The 21338-nt window shown below is 41.5% G+C and overlaps 1 protein-coding gene across 4 annotated transcripts in view; it reads right to left on the reverse strand.

Moving 5' to 3' along the window:
* Nucleotides 1-21338, reverse strand: part of PLCH1 (phospholipase C eta 1) — a 274017-nt gene that overhangs the window by 28495 nt on the left and 224184 nt on the right. For all 4 annotated transcript variants that reach the window (XM_063620283.1, XM_063620281.1, XM_063620279.1 and 1 more), the window contains 2 exons: nt 7240-7347; nt 148-309 (listed from right to left, as the gene is read on the reverse strand). In XM_063620283.1, coding sequence (XP_063476353.1) covers nt 148-309; nt 7240-7347 — 270 coding nt within the window. The remainder of the gene's footprint in view (nt 1-147; nt 310-7239; nt 7348-21338) is intronic.

A 21338-nucleotide genomic window follows, 5' to 3' on the forward strand; every position in this document is an offset into this window, starting at 1 on the left:
ATCATTTTGCAATAGGAGATTTTCATTTCGCAAGCAAAATGAGGACAGAAATAGAAGTTGGAGGAGCATTTCACAAATGATTAGGAACAAAGTATGAGATGCTTTCTTTTTCCTGTTGAAGGATAAGTACAAGAGGGAATCAGATACCTGCTTCAGGTGTGCATTTAAGCCTTCATGCGTGGCCTTCAGTAGTGCCCTCACTGTGAAACTATCAGGATCTTCTTTATCTCGAATTTGAGATTCTTTTAACAGTGACTCCAGTTTTTTCCTTATGAAAGATTCCACCTGATGCTCAGTGGTCCCATTATTCTGCAAAGAATTAAATAATACAAATGATTTCCTTAAGAAACACACTGAATTAGAATATACCCTTTGATCAAGCCACAATTGCTTCTATAATTTCACTTCTCTCAATTACTTGTAAGAAATTAAGCTCAAGTTCATTGTACCATCTCGGTCTTCCCTCCTCCACAAATCCTATAATAATAAGGATTACTATTAAGAACTAATTCTCTGCCAGCTACTCTTCATGTGACTGCATTCAGTCCTCAGGAACCTTATAGGTATTATTATCATTTCTATTTCAGTGACATAGAATCTGATGCTTAGAGAGAAATCAAGTAAGTTGCTCACGGTTACATAGCTAGCAAATAAAGTTTCCTGTGACTAATATAACAAATTGCTAAAAACTTGGTATCTTAAAACAATAGAAATACTTATTTTCTCACATGTCTGGAGGCCAAAAGTATGAAATCTAGGTGGTGGCAGGGCTACACTCCCTCTGAAAGCTCTAGGGGAGGATCCTTCCTTGCCTCTTCCAGCTTATGGTGGCCCCATGTATTCCTTGGCTTGTGGCAGCATCACTCCAATTTCTGCCTCTGTCTTTATATGGTCTTCTCATGCATGTCTCACCCACCTGTTTGTGTCTTCTCTTCTTATGAGACACTTGTCATTGGATTTAGGGCCCACGTGGTTAACCCAGGATTATATTATCTTGAAGTCCTTAACTTAATTACATCTGCAAAGACCCTTTTTTCAAATAAGCTCACACACATAGGTACCATCGAGTAAGACTTGAACCTATCTTTCAGCAGCCACAAATGAACCCACTGTAATGACTAAGAGCTGATCATCTGGCAGAGAGTAGGGGGACAGCATTTCAATGTGAGGAAAAGCATGGAGAACACAAAAAGTATCAAAAGAACCAGCAACCATATGAGCAAGGAGAAATGAGCCACAGGGAAATACAGAAAAAGCAACTAAGATTGTACACAGTAGTCCCCCTTTATGCATGGGAGATACATCAAAAAATCCTCATTGGATGCTGAAAACCGTGGATAGTCCTGACCCCTATGTATGCTATGTTTTTTCCCACATAGTAATGGGTGGATACACTGGACAAAGGGATGATTCACATCCCAGGTGGGGTGGAGTAGACAGTGCAAGATTTCATCACACTTCTCAGAATGGTGCACAATTCACAACTTACAAATTGTTTATTATAGAATTTTTCAATCAATATTTTGGGCCATGATTGACTGCAGGAAGCAAACCCACAAATAAGGGGGAGACTGTATTGTACTAAGGCTCCCAAAGCACTGTCATGTAAAGATACTTCATTTGAGCTGCTGAACCTGTTTAAGGCAAACACTAGGGCTAGCCAATTTTTTCTCATAATGACACAGGCAGAAAGGTTCAGCCACTCAACCAAACACACATGCCTATGAAAATGGCTGAATTACAGCTTGAACCTCCTAAGACTTCCCATTCAAGACTGTGTCTATTTTTCCATACAATGCAGCAGCCATCCCTCTTATATTGTTACAGAAAAAGAGAAAAGAGAAATTCTTGAGTCAAAGTAACCATGTACAGGTTCATATTTTAAAAAGCCATTATTTCTATCATGGAACCAGGGAAATACATCATCACAATCCCTCTGGGAGAAACAATTTCACTTAAGGTCAGAAGCAAATCCAAGAAAAGAACTCCATGTCTCTAACCCCCAAAGCATTTGATCAAGACCCAGGGCCCAGTGGAGTGTGCATTTGTTGAGAGGACAAAAATAAGAAAGCATTTAAGAGCACCTAGGGTATCCAGTGTCACACAGAATGCTCCAAATGAGCATCCATTTCCTTCCCTCACTCAGGGCCTCACAAAGAGGCAGAGACTTAAAGTAAGGAGAAGATCTGTGGCCATGACACCAAGTCACTTTCACTGTCAGCAAGGCAAGGCTCAAAATACAAAGCCAGAGCCAACCCAGAGCTGGTAAAATAATGAATGCCTAACACAAAAGCTATAATTATTCACTTCACATCCTCCAAATACTGGGAGCTGCTAAAGGAATGATATCTCTGCCTGTTGATCTTTTTCTGCTCTGTGATTTACTGCACAAGAAAATTGGCGGCTTTGAAGAACAAATAAATGTGTGGCTGAGATTTCATTAATATATTATCATTCGGCCCTGGAATCCAATAGCACTACTGAAAGGAAACTAAGACAGACACTTGACCTTGAGACCTATCGGGCACCATGCACCTGCAGCACGGACCACAGCTGAAAGCCATATGTATCTTGCTCTTTTGTTCTCTGGGCCAGTGGGTGAGAAAGGACACTGCAGCTGGGGGCTGGGGCAGAGCAGTCATTTCATATAGTGGGTAGTTTCCACCAGAGAAGTAATCAGGGTTCTCAATTCCCTTTTCTGAGAGATAAATCTGATCTAGGAATCCCTCTACCACAAGTAAATAAATTAAACATATTCTCATTTTGTCTCCAGCATGAAGCTAAATCATCGCTGAATACACAGAAGGATGCCCCAAACCACGACCATCATTCCAGACTGGGAAGATCCAGGAAAGGGGAGAAATTGGGTGCTGCTCCTTGAAAGGGGCCTTCCAAACAGTGGGCTCTACCTGCACTACACATTGCAATCACCAGCAGAGTGCTCAGAAATCCCAGGCCATGCCCCAGATCCATGTATCAGAATCTCTGGGCCAAGACCCAGACACTGGGGTTTTTGAAAGCTACCCATCATTCCAATGTGTGGCCAGAGTTGAGCACCTTTGCTTTAAAAAAAAAAAAAAAAAAAAAAGCAAAAAAGTTGAGGACTTTTGCTTTAAAAAAAAAAAGGCAAAAAACTAAAAACTGAAGTATTTCAACATCCCTCCCAATTTATTTTCCTTTGGCTAAAGTCCAAAGATGGGAAGAATAATATATTGCTGCCTTTTCTGAGTGTCTTCCTGCTTTCCAAGCTGTAAGACCTGAAGGTCTTGGCTGAAGAACAGCTGCTTCTCAGCCATTCAAGCCTGTGTGTTTATTCCTGTCCTCTACCATCTCCTGCCTGCTCCTTTAGCTCACTTAACAACATATTCTTCTGTTCAAGGACCAGTCATATCCATGTATTAGAAACAACTAGAATCTTTTCTTTTTTTTTTTTAAAGAAACTACTAGAATCCTCCAGGGAGATTCCAAGCCACCTTTATCATTCCCTACCCCTTGTCGCCAGGATGTACTAGCATGCCCAGCACCTGGGCTTTTTGACTCAGTGAATGCTTTCAATAGCAAGACCTTGCAACCTCAAGAGGTAACTCATTCTGTCTTTGAGTGCTGGTATGTTTTAAAAGAACAAGATTCATAATCCTTTTTAGGATAGCTCAAAGCATAAAAGGAATGACAGGAAAAAAGATGAGGGAGGAAAATGATTAAAATGTTTAGTGAGAGACATACACATGCAGACTGGATAATGGTTTTACAGTATAAGACAAAAATTGCTACATGTCACTGCACTAGGACTCCTCTAGAACTTGCTGGAAGGCTTGGTGTTTATGGGATGAGCTTTATGTAGGAGATACAGAGCTAATGTTTATGCCCAAGAAGCTGGCTAAACAGATTTAGAGAGCACAAGAAAAAAGATACTGCATAACTCAGCAGAAGCAGAAAAAAATTAATGAAGTTGAAATACAGAGGTGGAAAGTGTGTAGAGCACACTGACATTAGGAGACCCATGAAGATGAATAATGGTGGCTTCGCCTCACAGAATCAAATCTGTTAGATTACTACTCTGTGGTTGAAAGGAACTTGTCCTCTGTGTCTCCGAGTTGTATGATTCTTGGGTCACTGCACACACTGGCTTTACCTTGTGGCTTACCCATTGTGAGCCAGATTTTCTCTATGGCTGGAGCCACAAAATAATATGTAGTAGAAGCTTAAAAGATTCAGTTAATTCAACAACAGAAGCATTTATTACATAAGAAAAAAACTTAACGGTATGGCTTAAACTGCTTGCTTAAAAGTAACAGGAGTCTTGTCCTCCTGCTCTGCTTCTAACTCCAGGGTGGTGCTGGGAGAGCCTCAAATCCCGCTTCTGGCCTTTGCGCTTGGGGTTCTTTCTGCCTGGAACATTCCTCCTCAGGTATCAGTATGGCTTACTCTTCACTTCCTTCAGGCCTTTGTTCAAATGCATCTTCCCTGTGAGGCCTTTCGTGGACATCTCATCTAAACCTTCAATAGATTCCTTACATATACACATGCATAAGTGTGCACACACGCACACAGACACACACACACCCTTTTTTCCTTTAGCACTGATCACTGTCTAGTACACTATATATTTTACATATTTGTCTTGTTTCTTGTCTATCCTCGTCCTCTCCCATTGATGTGTAAACTTCACAAAGGCAATGATTTTTGTCTATTTTGTTACTGATATATCCTCTAATACCTACAACAGTGATGAGCACATGCCCAACAGGAGATGTTTATAAAAGTCTATTGAATGTGCAAATGAATCTTACATGACCTCATGAGAGTTGATGTTCCAGTGTAAATGAATGCAAAGTTAAAATGTGTATTTACTGCAATAATTCAGTTATAACTTATAAATCTAACCACATTCTCTCAACTTAAAACTGAGGTTAAGAGCTTCTTCTAAGATAATTATTGGTTCACATAAACTATCCAAAGTACACCCTCTTTTGCAGAAATATGATCAGATATTCAGTTTATCAGGGAATTTATTATAAATTCACCAGTCAGGGCATTTGAGCCCTCTGCCAACAATAGGACTATAAATGGTCTGATTACAAGATAATATTTTGCCTTTCTAAACACAGCATTGCCTTTTCTCAGAAGAACTCAAAAATAGCAAAAAACAATTCGAAATATTTCTCCAATACTGATTTATTTCTTTTCTCTTCCAAAATACAACAAAGAGATGCCTGTAAACCTTTACAGTTAAGGTGCTTTACTTTCACTTAGGGCCAAACCAAAGAATCGAAATGAAAGATCATATCTAACGCCATGGAATCATGTTCTAAACCATCTCCTGATGTGAGTTTCCAGAAATCAACTACTCTTAGTAAAGAAAAGAGAAATCCAGTTGGATACTCCACAGGTGAAATTATTTATTTATTCCCATAAGACAACAGCTTACTGTTTTTTGCGTAATTACACATATTGAACTTAGGAAGTTGGAGAGCTCACTGGCATCAGAAGAAAAATGAAATAGCTGAGTGAATAATGATAGATCTACACTATGGCTGGCAACCAAGAGATCTAGAAAACAAGATGCAAAATGATAAAAATCAGAGACAAAAATCTGGTTTATAAAGTAATGCTAAAAAATAAAGCTAAATTATCCATCATCATAAATAATTAATTATAAAAAATAAATACCTAGGGGAGAAAAAAGCAACTATTTAAAATATTAACTGTATAATGACACAGCATAGTTTTCAATCATGTAAATCTATTTAGATTTTCTGTAACCATAGCCCTATTAATGGTATTTAATTTTGCTAACATAAACTATTAAAAGGCAAGAGAAGAATACAGATGGTAACTTTTCCTTTTCACTTCAAGCTGAATCTTCTCCATTTGGCCCATTTAAAGGGCATTAAAGCCAAGAAAGAAGTGTCTACTGAGACGTCAGCTCTTATTAAGCTCTTGTCCCCTTTGAAAATAATGCCAGCTCATTTTCACAACTACAGGAAAGCCATCACAGAATTATCTGAAAGTGGACTGTTGTTAACAATGTAATAACTGAATTCAGGGCAATGGTGTAAATTACAAGAATTTATACAAAATTTCTCTGTTTTTTTTTTTTTTTTGAGGGTAGAATCATAGTCCTGATGTCTAGAGGACTAATCTTTTCTGTAGAAATAAAATTTATACCAAACTATCATCAGCGTATGCTACTCTCGGGTTGCTGTGTGATTCTAGCAATCACATGAGTTATAGAAATGAGAATGAGGCATATTTTTAAATCTTATATTTTCCTCACGTTTGTATTTCTGTTGGATCACCTGGCTAAATGATGTTTTTCTTTTTTCTTTTTTGGGGGCAGTGGGGGCAGAACGGAGTCGCGCTCTGTCGCCCAGGCTGGAGTGCAGTGGTGGGATCTCGGCTCACTGCAAGCTCTGTCTCCTGGGTTCACACCATTCTCCTGCCTCAGCCTCCCGAGTAGCTGGGACTATAGGTGCCCGCCACCACGCCCGGCTAATCTTTTTGTATTTTTAGTAGAGACGGGGTTTCACCGTGTTAGCCAAGATGGTCTCGACCTCGTGATCCACCCGCCTCCCCCTCCCAAAGTGCTGGGATTACAGGCGTGAGCCACCGCGCCTGGCCTAAAGGATGCTTTTCTACAAAGGAGGCTCCTTCATCTAGAAAAGGGGGCTGATGCACCAAGCAAGTAACCAACTATTCTATGCCACTTTATTGAAGACTTGGCGAATTAAAGATTTAGCCAAGAGGTCCACGTCTGGAATGGCTTGGAAATCCCTCTCGTCCAAGGTACATTTTCTTAAAGAGGGCATGGGCTTCCCAGAGAAGCAGGCCCACGTGCAGGTGGGGTTCCTCCAGCCAGCCTTGACAGGGAGCCTGGGGGGCTGCTAGCATGAGGTAGGGAAGGCAATGCTAAAGTAAAGCCAGCTTTTATTATCAAAGACAGTAACATTTCCAACCACAATTTGATTTTTGAATTTGTAATAGGAAATTTATCCCTGGAGAGAGTTGAATGAATTAATCACTAAAGTACCTTCCAACACTCAGACGCAAGAATCCTTGACTCATTCATTCAACAAACATTTGAATGTCTGTGTGCCAGCAAATAAAGTAATTTCCAATGAATATCCTTTCTACACCACAGCCACCGTAATTGTGAGGCCTCCAACACAGTAGCAACTTGGAACTCCATTTTAATACAGCACATCAAGGATAAAAAATATGGTCATGCCTGCAACTTACATAATGGAGCTTGAATTTGCACTCGTCTTCAATTTCATCTGCACTGTCCTCATCAGAAACTTCCCCTTCCTCTGCATCATCCCCAAGGTGATAAGGCAACTTCTTACCCTGAAATGGAACAAAACATCCCGTTTAAAAATGAGAATAAATTCACAATAGCCAAAAGGTGGAAGTAACCCAAGCATCCATTGACAGATGAAAGCATAAACAAAACGTCTATGTACATACAGTAGAATCTTAGCCTTTAAGAAGAAGGAAATTCTGATACATATTACAAAATGAAGGAACCTTGAAGGTATTATGCTGATTGAAATAAGCTAGACATAAAAGAAAGTGTATTGTATGATTCCATTTATATCAAATTCATAGAGACAGAAAGTAGAATGGTGACGGCAAAGGGCTGAAGGTAGGAGGGTACGGGGAGTTGTTGCTGAATGGGTATAGAGTTTCAGTTTTACAAGATGAAGAGTTTGGAGACTGGCTGCACACAATGGGAATGTGCTTAATACTATTGAACACACTTTAAAAAGGGTTTATTGTATACATTTAAAAATAGTTAAGATGTTAGGTAGATTTTAGGTCACATGTATTTTACTACAATTAAAAATCATTTTCGAAAAGTAAAAACTGAAAATAAATGTTGTATCATTAGCTAATCATTACTTCAGACTGACTAGAAAGCAGACAGTTTGAATTAGGGGCAAAATAAGGGGGAGTGGAAACTTTCAAAAAAGGGAAGTCTTATTACTTTTAATTAAGTAGAATTAATTAGACATACTATAGTTTAAAAAATCAAACGAGGCTTCTATTCAAGAATAGATGACTTGGAACCTGGAGCCAGGCCCAGTGGCTCACACCTGTAATTCCAGCACTTTGGGAGGCTTAGATGGGAGGATCACTTGACCCTAGGATTTCAAGACCAGCCTAGGCAACAAAATGAGCCTCTGTCTCTACAAAAAATCAAAAAATTGGCTGGGCATGGTAGCCTGTGCCTATGATCCCAGCTACACAGGAGGTTGAGGCAGGAGGATGACTTGAGCCCAGGAGGTTGAGGCTGCAGTGAGTCATGTTTGTACCACTGCACTCCAGCCTGGGTGACAAAGTGAGAATCCCCCTCCACCAAAAAACAAGATGACTTGGCTGGGCACGAGGGCTTATCCCTGTAATCCCAACACTCCGGGAGGCCAAGGCAGGAGGATTGCTTGAGGCTGAGTCTGAGAACAGCCTGGACAACACAGTAAGACCCAATCTCTGTTTTTATTAAAAAGTAAAAAAAAGAATAGATGACTCTTCACAACTACCACTCCATCCCATTATGTACAACTGCTATGGTGTGAATGTTGGTGTCCCCCAAAATCCATGTATTAGAAGCTAATACCTCACCCATATGATAGTATTAAGAGGTGAGGAATTTGGGAAGTGATTAAGTCATGAGGGCCAACAAGCTCCCTTGCTCCTTCTGTCATGTGAGGACAAATAGTAGGTACTATCTATGAGAAACAGGCCCTCACCAGACGCCAAATCTGCCATCACCTTAATCTTGGACTTCCCAGCATCTAGATCCATGAGCAATGAATTCTGTTGTTTACAAGTTGCCCAGTCTAAGGTGGTTTTTTATAGCAGCCCAAAGGAACTAAGACAACAACAAGCATGCTAATATCCCTTAGGGCAGCTTATTCACCTAAGCAGGTTACATGTGTCCTTAACACTTATGCCTCACTTTGCATTTAGCAAGCCCCTCTTTCACAGACAATGCAGCAAGACTCCTGCCCAGCTTGAGCACCTCCCCCAGGACCAGGCCACTCTTGACTTACCTAACAACACACTTTAAAAATGAGGGGCTTTTTGACAGGGAACTTTCTTATAAGATATTAAGACAGTTAAGTTATAGAATTTTATATATATAATATTATCTCAGTGATTAAAAAACGGCAAAAAAGTCTAAAAATAAATATGGTCAATTGTTAAGGGTAATTATCTCTTTGTAACAGTACTATAAAGGAAATTTACATTCTCCTTTCCTGCATTTCCCAAATTATATTCAAAAACAGTAAATGTAAACTAAAAAGGACAGCAGGGGGTAAGGCCCAGGGGTCTGAGAAAGGCTTTGAGGGCAGCTATCTGTATTAGTAAGGCTTCTTACTACAAGCAGTAAGGAATATTTATTACCAAAATATTGAATTGCTTCCAGAATCAGAGGGTGGGAGGTGGGGCAGAACCAGGCTCTGAGGCTAAGAGGCCAAGGTGACTGAAGTAGGCAGCCTCTAAATAATAGTACCAATGTCTTCTGTCTCAGTATTCACGCCCTTCTGCAATCCCCTCCCTTTGAGCGTGGCCTGGACCTAGTGCCTCACTTCTAATGAACTGAGTACAGCAAAAGTGATGGGAGGTCACTTATGAGATCAGGTTATAGAAACACTATACCTTCTTGCTTGCTTGCTTCTCCAAACTTCTCTTCTTTCCTGGAGCTCTCTCTCTGTCTCTCTCTCTCTCTCTCACACACACACACACACACACACACACACACACACACACACTGGTGTTGTGAGTTGTGCTATGGAGAGACCCACATGGCAGGGAGGTGAGAGAGGCCTCAGTAGCCAACAGCCTGAAAGGAACTGAAATGTGCCAACAACAACCACTAAAGGAATCTCAGAAGCAGAGCTTCCCTCAGTCCAGCCGTGGGATGACTGCAGCCCCAGAGGACATCTTAATTACAGCCTCAAGAGAGACCCCGAGCAGAGGACCCACCTAAGCCACACCCAGGTTCCTGACCTATAGGGACTGTGGGATATTCAATGTTTGTTTTAAGCTGCCAAATGTTGGGGTAATTTGCTATGCAGCAATAGATACCTAACATAAGCACCAAACAAAATCATGGGGCAGAACAAATCCACTGAAGATACCATTTCCAACACAACTAAGAACAGAGATAATGGCTTTCACTCCATCGTCCACGCAATGGACATCAGGAACTACTGCCAGAAGTGCTGCCATGGGCCCTAAAGGTAGCTGCCAACATGTCCACCCTAATCCCTCCACCCACCAGGATGGGTTCAACTTAGTCCCACTTTCCTACTGTAGTTTATGCTTCAATGTCTGGGACTGGTTCACTTGATTGGTGGCTTCTAGATGGGGTGCCCACATCCCAGCTCTAAGAAAGGCTGCAAAAGCACTTTGAGCTCCTCTAAGGGGATCTCTTGAAACATAGGGATGGAGACTTCCTTAAACATGGAAGGATGTTCACATGCCTGACAGCCAAAATAATGATAAATTTCTAAATATTATCCCAGGCTGATCTCTAAACTCAAGCTTCAATGACTTTAAGTATTCCTGCTCTGCACAGCACTATTACCCCTTTCATAATTCTGGATCCCCCCTTACCCATTTCCTCCCTCCATAGAGCTACCAGCTTAGACAGATGTTCGGAGAAATGTCTTTCCCGGTTTTCCTACACCTTCCTTGATACCCAAAGCTCTTGACCTTGAGTCCTTACCACTAGTGACAATTTCAAAGCTGGGTAAATCATTTATGTAATGAAAGCATAACCTATATTAAGAATCTAAACAATTGGGATTTAGGCAAATATTTTCTTCAGCTTACAGAAGGGAATTTTTAAGATTAAAAAGCTGGGGTCAGCTGGGCACGGTGGCTCACACCTATAACCCCAGCACTTCGGGAGGCTGAGGGAAGTAGGTGGATCACCTGAGGTCAGGAATTCAAGGCCAGCCTGGGCAACATGGTGAAACCCCGTCTCTACTAAAAATACAAAAATTAGCTGGGTGTAGTGGTGAGCACCTGTAATCCCAGCTACTCAGGTGGCTGAGGCAGGAGAATCGCTTGAACCTGGGAGGCAGAGGTTGCAGTGAACCAAGATCGTCCCATTGCACTCCAGCCTGGGTGACAGAGTGAGACTCCGTTTCAAAAAAAAAAAAAAAGTTGGGGCCAGGCACAGTGGCTCATGCCTGTAATCCCAGAACTTTGGGAGGCCAAGGGGGGCAGATCACCTGACATCAGGAGTTCAAGACCAGCCTGGCCAACATGGTGAAACCTCATCTGTACTAAAAATACAAAAATTAGCCAGGCATGGTGGCAGGCACCTGTAATCCCAGCTATTCAGAAGGCTGAAGCAAGAGAATTGCTTGAACCCAGGAGGCGGAGGTTGCAGTGAGTCAAGTTTGCACCGTTGCACTCCAGCCTGGGTGACAGGGCAAGACTCTGTCTCTCCACCAAAAAAAAAAAAAAATTTGGGATCTAATTTGTGTATCATTAATAACAAGGCAGCTCAGAATCAAAGCATTTATTTCTGTATATTATTTTAGGTCCTACTGATACAGAAAGCTCCTAAAAATCAGTTTATTTTTCTATTTTTCTTTATTTTAGGAACATTTGTAGAGTAGTTATAATATGGCAGCACCAGAAATGAGGTACTCAAGAGGTGATCAGACATACTCAGAAATAAGATATCAAGATATCAACTTTCTTCATTTATTCAGAATCTGCTTTGTTTTAGGTACCATGGCAGACAGCAAGATGAAACTGTACACAAGACATTTAAAATGTAGTGATAGCAATCCTCTCTTTTGAAACAACATAAAATAGCATAAAAACCAATATATGTTTTTAAATGTTCTACAGAATAGAAATAAATATGAGAAATAACATCAACAAGAAAAGAATAATAATAATCCTCAACTGATATGCATCACTGATACCACTGACTAGAAAGAAAAGTGTAACTGTGATGAGCAGGTGGTGCTGAGCAGGTAAGGACACAGAACTAAGCTTCAATTCCCCTTCATCTGAGGGTAGCATGAGGTGCGGGAACAAAAAGAAGAAGCTCCCTCTCAGAGTATTCATAAGACATGTTAATTTTCAGTCCTTTAAAAATCTAATGAAAAGACCCTGCATTATCAGAGCCCTATTTTTGGTCAGCTTTTTCCAGGCTGGCAAATATTTTATCCAGGCAGATAGGGAGAAAAACAATGCAAATGAACACTGTTTTTCAAGGCCTCTTTTCAGTGGTGTTACTCCAAAGGAAAATTATAAAATAAATTTAGATAGCACTTTATATGGCTTAACTAATTTAACTGTGGTCCAGTGTCGATGTAAATGAAGAATGATCCAGGTGTCTTCCAGAGGTCCCTTTCTGATCTACGTATATTTCATGCAGAAGTTACACTCTAGAATTAATTTGTCTATGGTATATGGAAATATTGCTAGAGACTGGACTGGAAGCATGGTCACTTCTCAGCTTCAGGATATCTGGCTGCACAGCCCCAGGAGAATGCAAACAACTCCGCGATTCACATCTGTAAAAGCAGGAACCTTGGACCACACAGCTAAAGCTATGTCAGCAAAAAGAGTCTATGGAAAATTACTATTTGTTTTTTTTCATAAGCAACACTTTATTTACAGGCATACCTTAGAATTATTATGAGTGTGGTTTCAGATCACTGCAATAAAATGAATATCACAATAAAGAGAGGCTCACGGATTTTTTGGTCTCCCAGTGAATATAAAAGTTACAATTATGCTATATTGTAGCCTATTAAGTGTGCAATAGTATTATGTCTAAAAAAAGTACATACCTTAATTTAAAAATATATAATGCTATAAAAAGCTAATGATCATCTGAACCTTTGGCAAATTGTAATCATTTTGCTGGCGGAGGGTCTTGTTTCAATGTGGATAGCTGCTGACTGATCAGGGTGGTGGTTGCTGAAGGTTAGGTGACTGTGGCAATTTGCTTCTTTTTTGTTTTGTTTTGAGATGGAGTTTTGCTCTTGTTGCCCAGGCTAGAGTGCAATGGTGTGATCTCGGCTCACTGCAACCTCTGCCCCCTGGGTTCAAGTGATTCCCCTGCCTCAGCCTCCCAAGTAGCTGGGATTACAGGCATGCACCACCATGCCCGGATAATTTTGTATTTTTTTAGTAGAGATGGGGTTTTACCATGTTGGTCAGGCTGGTCTCGAACTCCTGACCTCAAGTGATCCACCCGCCTTGGCCTCCCAAAGTGCTAGGATTACAGATATGAGCCACCACACCTCACCAGCAATTTCTTAAATAGGACAAAAATTAAGTTTGCTCCATTGATTGACTCTTCCTTTCACAAAAGATTTCTCTGCAGCATGTGATGCTGTTTAATAGCATTTTACCTACAGTAGAACTTCTGGCAAAATTGGAGTAAATGCTCTCAATCCTTCCTATTGCTTTATCAAGCAATTCAGTCACATCTTCAGACTCCACTTCTTTTTTTTTTTTTTTGAGATAGGAGTCTCGCTCTGTTGCCCAGGCTGGAGTGCAGTGGTGCGATCTCAGCTCACTGCAAGCTCCGCCTCCCGGGTTCACACCATTCTCCTGCCTCCACCTCCTGAGTAGCCGGGACTATAGGTGCCTGCCACCACACCCGGCTAATTTTTTTGTATTTTTAGTAGAGACGGGGTTTCACTGTGTTAGCCAGGCTGGTCTCCATCTCCTGACCTCGTGATCTGCCCACCACGGTCTCCCACAGGCTCCACTTCTAATTCTAGTTCTCTTGTTATTTCTAACACATCTACAGTGACTTTCTCCACTGAAGTCTTAAACCCCTCAAAGTCATCCATCAGGATTGGAATCATCTTCTTCTAAACTCCTGCTAATAATAATCTGTTGACCTCCTCAAAGAATCGCAAATGTTCTTAATGGCATCTAGAATGATGAATCCTTTCTAGAAAGTTTTCAATTTAGTTTGCCCAGACTTATCAAAGGAATCACTATTTATGGCAGTTATAGGCTTACAAAGTACATTTCTTATAATAAGACTTGAAAGTCAAAATTATACATAGAACAATGAGCTACAGAATAGATGTTGTGTAGCAGGCATGAAAACAACATTAATCTACTTATACATCTCATTAGAGTTCTTGGGTGACTAGGTGCATTGTCAATGAGCAGTAATATTTTGAAAGGAATCTTTTTTCTTGAGCAGTAGGTCTCAACAGTGGGCTTAAAACATTCCATAAACCATGCTGTAAAAATATGTGCTCTCATCCAGGCTTTGTTATTCCATTTATACAGTGTAGGCAGAGTAGATTTAGCATAATTCTTAAGAGCCCTAGGGGATGAAAAATGAGCACTGGCTTCAACTTAAAGTCATTAGCTGCATTAGCCCCTAACAACAGACTCAGCCTGTTCTTGATGCTTTGAAGGCAGGCATTGACTCCTCTCCAGCTATTAAAGTCCCAGATGGCATCTTCTCCCAATATAAGGCTGTTTAGTTTACATTGAAAATCTGTTGTTAGGCTGGGCACAGTGGCTCACGCCTGTAATCCCAGAACTTTGGGAGGCCAAGGCAGGCAAATCACCTGAGGCCAGGAGTTCGAGACCAGCCTGGCCAACATGGTGAAACCCCACATCTACTAAAAATACAAAAATTAGCTGGGTGTAGTGGCATGTGCCTGTAATCCCAGCTACTTGGGAAGCTGAGGCAGGAGAATCACTTGAACCCAGGAGGCAGAGGTTGTAGTGAGCTGAGATGGCGTCACTGCACTCCAACCTGGGCGACAGAGTGATACTTCATCTCCAAAACCAAAAAGAAATCTGTTGTTTAGTGTAGCCACCTTCATCAATTATCTTAGCTAAATCTTCTAGATCCCTTGCTGCAGCTTCTCCACCAGCACTTGCTGCTTCACCTTGCACTTTTTATGTTATGGAGATGGATTCTTGCCTTAAACCTCATATACCAAACTCTGCTAGCTCCAAACTTTTCTTCTGCAGCTTCCTCACCTCTCTGAGCCTTCACAAAATTGAAGAGAGTTAAGGCCTTGCTCTGGATTGGGCTTTGGCTTAGCGGAATGTTATAGCTGGTTTGATCATTTATCCAGACCACTCAAACTTTCTCTCTATCAGCAATAAGTTAAGGCTATTTTGCTTTCCTATCATTGTGTGTTTACTGAAGTAGCACTTTTAATTTTCTTCAAGAACTTTTCTTTTGCATTCACAAAATGGCTAACTCATGAGTACAAGAGGCCCAGCTTTCAGCCTGTCTTGTCTTTTAACACATCTTCCTCACTAAGCTTAATCATTTGTAGTTTTTGATTGAAAGTGAGAGACATGTGGAGATGCCAGAGGTAAATGGCAGCTAGGAGGCAGGACTAACTTGCAGCTCCCACTCGGACAACGGAACAGCATGTGGAGACTCGCACCGTGAACTTGTGCTACAAGAACTACTGCAGGAACATACCAGGAAAACCAAAAGAATTCACAGACCCTTTGAAGGAAGCAGACTGCTGTTCCAAGCTCTGTGAGACAGCTGAAAAACTGTGAGTGGCCAAAGTGTGAGTGGGGAAGATCCACCCTTGAACACATGTCCTCACTAGGGAACCTGAAAATCTAGATCACAGGTGATATGGTTTGGCTGTGTCCCCACCCAAATCTCATCTTGAATTGTAATCCCCATAATACCCACATGACTAGGGAGAAATCTGGTGGGAGGTGATTGGACTATGGTGGCAGATACTCCATGCTGTTTTTGTGATAGTGAATGAGTTCTCACAGGATCTGATGACTTTATAAAGGGCTCTTCCCACTTCGTGCTCACTCTTCTCTCTCCTGCCATCTTATGAAGAAGGTGACTGTTTCCTCTTCACCTTCTGCCATGATTGTAAGTTTCATGAAGCCTCCTAGCCATGCTTCCTGCTAAGCCTGAGAAACTGTGAGTCAATTAAACCTCTTTCCTCTATAATTACCCAGTCTCAAGTATTTCTTTATAGCAGTGTGAAAACTGACTAATACAGTAGATTGGTACTGCAGAGAGTCGGGTACTGCTATAAAGATACTTGAAATTGTGGAACTGACTTTGGAACTAGGTAACAGACAGAGGTTGGAACAGTTTGGAGGGCTCAGAAGAAGATAGGAAGACATGGGAAGGTTTGGGGCTTCCTAGAACTTGTTGAATGGTTTTGACCAAAATGCTGATGGTGATATGAACAATGAAGTCCAGGTTGAGGTGGTCTCAGATGGAGATGAGGAACTTTTTGGGAACCGGAGCAAAGATCAGTCTTGCTATGCTTTAGCAAAGAGACTGGTGGCATTTTGCCCCTGCCCTAGAGATCTGTGAAACTTTCAACTTGAGAGAGATGATCTGAAATTGGAACTTATGTTTAAAAGGGAAGCAGAGCATAAAAGCTTGGAAAATTTGCAGCCTGATGATGTGATAGAAAAGAAAAATCCAGCTGGGCATGGTGGCTCATGCCTGTAATCCCAGCACTTTGGGAGCCCAAGGAAGGTGGATCACCTGAGGTCAGGAGTTTGAGACCAGCCTCACCAACATGGTGAAACCCCATCTCTACTAAAAGTACAAAATTAGCCAGGCATGGTGGCACATGCCTGTAATCCCAGCTACTTGGGAGGCTGAGGCAGGAGAATTGCTTGAACTCAGGAGGCGGAGGTTGCAGTAAGCTGAGATCATGCCACTGCACTCCAGCCTGGGCAACAAGAGCAAAACTCCATCTCAAAATAAAAAAGAAAGAAAAGAAAAGAAAAACCCATTTTCTGGGGAGAAATTCAAGCTGGCTGCAGAAATTTGCATAAGTAAAAAGGAACTGAATGTTAGTCACCAAGACAATGGGGAAAATGTCTACAGGACATGTCAGTAACCTTCATGGCAGCCCCTCCCATCACAGACCCAGAGGCTTAGGTAGAAAAAATGGTTTCATGGGCCAAGCCCAGGGCCCTGCTGCTGCTCTGTGCAGCCTTGGGACTTGGCACCCTACAACCTAGCCATGGCTAAAAGGGGCCAACATTCAGCTCAGGGCATTGCTTCAGAGGGTGTAAGCTCCAAGCCTTGGAAGTTTCCACATGGTGTTGGGCCTGCAGGTGCACAGAAGTCAAGAACTGAGCTTTGGGAACCTCTGCCTAGATTTCAGAGGATGTAAGGAAACACCTGGATGCCTAGGCAGAAGTATTCTACAGGGTGGAGCCCTCAAGGCAGTATATGGAAGAGAAATGTGGAGTTGGAGCCCCCACACAAAATCCCCACTGTACCACTGTCTAGCAAAGCTGTGTAAAGAGGGCCACCATCCTCCAGACCCCAGAATGATAGATCCACCGACAGCTTGCACTGTGTGCCTGGAAAGGCTGAAGACACTCAATGCCAGCCTGTGAAAGCAGCTGGGAGGGATGTTGTACCCTGCAAAGCCACAGGAGTAGAGCCACCCAAGACCATAGGAGCCCACCTCTTGCATCAGCATGACCTGGATCTGAGACATAGAATCAAAGGAGATTATACTGGAGCTTTAAGATTTAATAAGTGCCCTGTTGGATTTTGGACTTGCATGGAGCCTGTAGCTCCTTTGTTTTGGCCGATGTCTCCCTTTTGGAATGGGAGCATTTATCCAATGCCTGTACCCCCATTGTATCTTTGAAGTAACTAACTTGCTCTTGATTTTACAGGCTCCTAGGCAGAAGGGACTTGCCTTGTCTCAGATGAGACTTTGGACTTGGACTTTTGGGTTAAGGCTGGAAAGAGTTAAGACTTTGGGGGATTGTTGGAAAGGCATGATTGTGTTTTGAAATGTGAGGACATGAGATGTGGGAGCGGCCAGGAGCAGAATGATATGGTTTGGCTGTGTTCCCACCCAAATATCATCTTGAATCATAATCCTCATAATACCCACATTTCTTGGGAGAGACCTGGTGGGAGGTAATTGGATCATGGGGGCAGTTTCCCCATGCTTTTCTCATGATAGTGAGTTCTTATGAGATCTGATGGTTTTATAACAGGCTCTTCTCCCTTCACTGTTCACCTTTCTCTCTCCTGCAACCTTGTGAAGAAGGTGCCTGCTTCCTCTTTGCCTTCTGCCATGATTGTAAGTTTCGTGAGGCCTCCTAGACATGCTTCCTGTTAAGCCTGTGCAACTGTGAGTCAATTAAACCTCTTTCCTTTATAATTTATCTGTGTCAGGTATTTCTTTATAGCAGTATGACAACAGACTAATAAAATGAGAGAAGGATTTGGCCTTACCAAGAGCTGAAACAAATTTAGAGAGCTGAGCAAAATATAAAGGTAGAAGAAGCAGCAGGAAGAGCCCCGTGGGCACACCCAGTACCCACGGAAACCACTTCTGACTGTCTCACAGGGGCCTTTGGGGAGGCTACCAGTAGAATTGGGGAAAGAATACAGGGAGAAGGAAACTTCAAGATTAACTTTGTAATAATTACAACCAAGCATAAACATTTATGGCAGAATCTGGGGGCAGTGATGGGAGCAAACAGGAAGTGCAGGTAGGAGCACAGAGGCCATGGCAGGTGGGGAGAGGTGGGGCCTGAAAGGCCTGCTTGCTTTCTCAGTAGGGAGGCTTGTAGCCTGCAGCAAGATCTCAGCCCTGCTCACCAGCTGCCTGGATATAAACTCGGTGCTGGTGGTGGGAATGAGACTGGCCTTGCTGGCTGAGTGGGAACTAGGTGAGGCCTGTCACTGCCAGCTTTCCCCACTTCCCTGGTGACCTGTATGATGCAGCAGAGGCAGCCATAATCCCCCTGGGAACATAAGTCCATTGGACTGAGAACCACACTCCCAGCCCCCACAGCAGCCACAGCAAGCCCTGCTCAAGGAGAGTCTGAGCTTAGACACGCCTAATCCTGCATCCAACTGATGGTCTTTCTCTACCCACCCTGGTAGCTGAAGACAAAAGACATAATCTCTTGGGAGCTCTATGGCCCTGCCCATTGGCTGAGAAACCCAAATATGTATCCAGGTGATCTTAGGGCAAGCGTGTATCGGCTGATGATCTCTTAAAAGTGCTACTTCCTGGCTGGAGGACAACCAACAACTAGCACAACCAGCACACTAAACAAAACAACCAAGGACCCTCACAGAGTCTACTTCACTCCCCTGCTACCTCCACCAGAACAGGCCTCCATGGCTGAGAGACCTGAAGACAGATCACTTAATAGGACTCTTTGCAGACATTCCTGAGTACCAGGCTGGAGCCTGGTAGCCCTGCTGGGTGGCTAGACCCAGACAAGCAATAACAATCACTACAGCCCAGCTATCAGGAAGTCCCATGCCTAGAGGAAGTGGGAGGGCACCACATTAGAAGACCACCCTGTGGGACAAAAGAATCTCAACAGCAGCCTTTGAATCCCAGATCTTCCCTCTGACATAGTCTACCCAAATGAAAAGGAACCAGAAAAACAATTCTGACAATATGAAAAAGCAAGGTTCTTTAACACCCTCAAAAGATCACAATATCTCAACAAGAAAGGATCCAAACCAAGAAGAAATCCCTGACTTGCCAGCAAAAGCATTCAGAAGGTTGATGATTAAACTACTCAACGATGCACCAGAGAAAGGTGAAAAACAATTTAAAGAAATTCAAAAGCAATGCAGACTATGAATGAAAAAAAATATCCAGAGAAATAGATGGCATCAATACAAAACAATCACAACTTCTAAAAATAAAAGATATTCTTAGAAAAATGCAAAATACACTGGAAAGTTTCAATAAAAGAATCAAAAAAGTAGAAGAAACAACTTCAGAGCTTGAAGACAAGGCTTTTGAATTAACCCAATCTGACAAAGACAAAGAAAAAATAATAAAAAAAAGAACAAAGCCTGGAAGAAGTTTGGGATTATGTTAAATGAACAAACCTAAGAATAATTGGTGTTCCCCAGGAAGAAGAGAAATCTCACAGTGTGGAAAACCTATTTAGGAAAATTTCCCTGGCTTTGCTAGAGATATATACATCCAAATACAAGAAGCTCAAAGAACACCTAGAAAATTCATCACAAAAAGATCATCACCTAGACACATAGTCATCAGGTTATCTAAAGTCAAGATGAAGGAAAGAATCTTAACAGCTATGAGGCAAAAGCATTAGGTAATCTATAAAGAAAAACCTATAAGATTAAAAGCAGATTTCTCAGCCAAAATCCTACAAGCTAGAAAGGAATGGGGTCCTATCTTCAGCCTCCTTACAATAATTATCAGCCAAGAAATCTTGTATCCAGCAAAACTAGGCTTGATAAATAAGAGAAAGATAAAGTCCTTTTCAGACACACGCAAAAATCCAATTTCAGATCATAGACAACAAAAATGCTGACAGAATTCACCACTACCAAGCCAGCACTACAAAAAACAAAGAAACAAACAAAACAAACAAACAAAAAGCTAAAAGCAGTTCTAAATCTTGAAAGAAAACCTCAAAATACACCGAAATAAAACCTCCATAAAGCATAAGTCCCACAGGGCCTATAAAACAATACAATGAAGAAAAAAAAAGGAATTCAGGCAAAAACAAACTAGCAAAATGAATCTAATAGTACCTTATCTCTCAAAACAAATTTTGAATGTAGATGGTCTAAATGCTCCACTTAAAAAGCACAGAATGGCAGAATAAATAAGAATTCACCAACCAAATATCTGCTGTCTTCAAAAAACTCACATAAGATATAAGGACTCATAAACTTAAAGTAAAGGGGTAGAAGAAGATATTTCATGCAAATGGACAAAAAAAGTGGGCAGGAGCAGCTATCCTTATATCAGACAAAACAAACTTTAAAGCAACAGCAGTTAAAAAAGACAAAGAGGGACATTATACCATAATAAAAGAACTAGTCCAGCAGGAAAATATCACAATCCTAAATATATATTCACCGAACACTTGAGCTCCCGAATTCATAAAACAGTTACTACTAGACCTAAGAAATAATATAGACGGCAACAAAATAATAATGAGAGACTTCAATACTCCACTAACAGCACTAGACAGGTCATCAAGACAGAAAGTCAACAAAGAAACAATGGACTTAAACTATACCCTAGAACAAATAGACTTAGCAGATATTTACAGAATATTCTACCCAACAACTACAGAATATACATTCTATTAATTAGCACAGGAAACATTCTCCAAGACAGACCATATGACAGGCCACAAAACAAGTCTCAATGAATTTAAGAAAATCATAATTATAGCAAGTACTCTCTAGGACCACGGTGGAATAAAATTGGAAATTGACTCCAAAAGGAACCCAAAAAAACATGCAAATACATAGAAATTAAATAATCTGCTCCTGAATAATTGTTGGGTCAACAATGAAATCAAGATGGAAA

The sequence above is a fragment of the Symphalangus syndactylus genome, chromosome 17 (assembly GCF_028878055.3).
Source record: "Symphalangus syndactylus isolate Jambi chromosome 17, NHGRI_mSymSyn1-v2.1_pri, whole genome shotgun sequence".
Lineage (NCBI taxonomy): Eukaryota > Metazoa > Chordata > Mammalia > Primates > Hylobatidae > Symphalangus > Symphalangus syndactylus.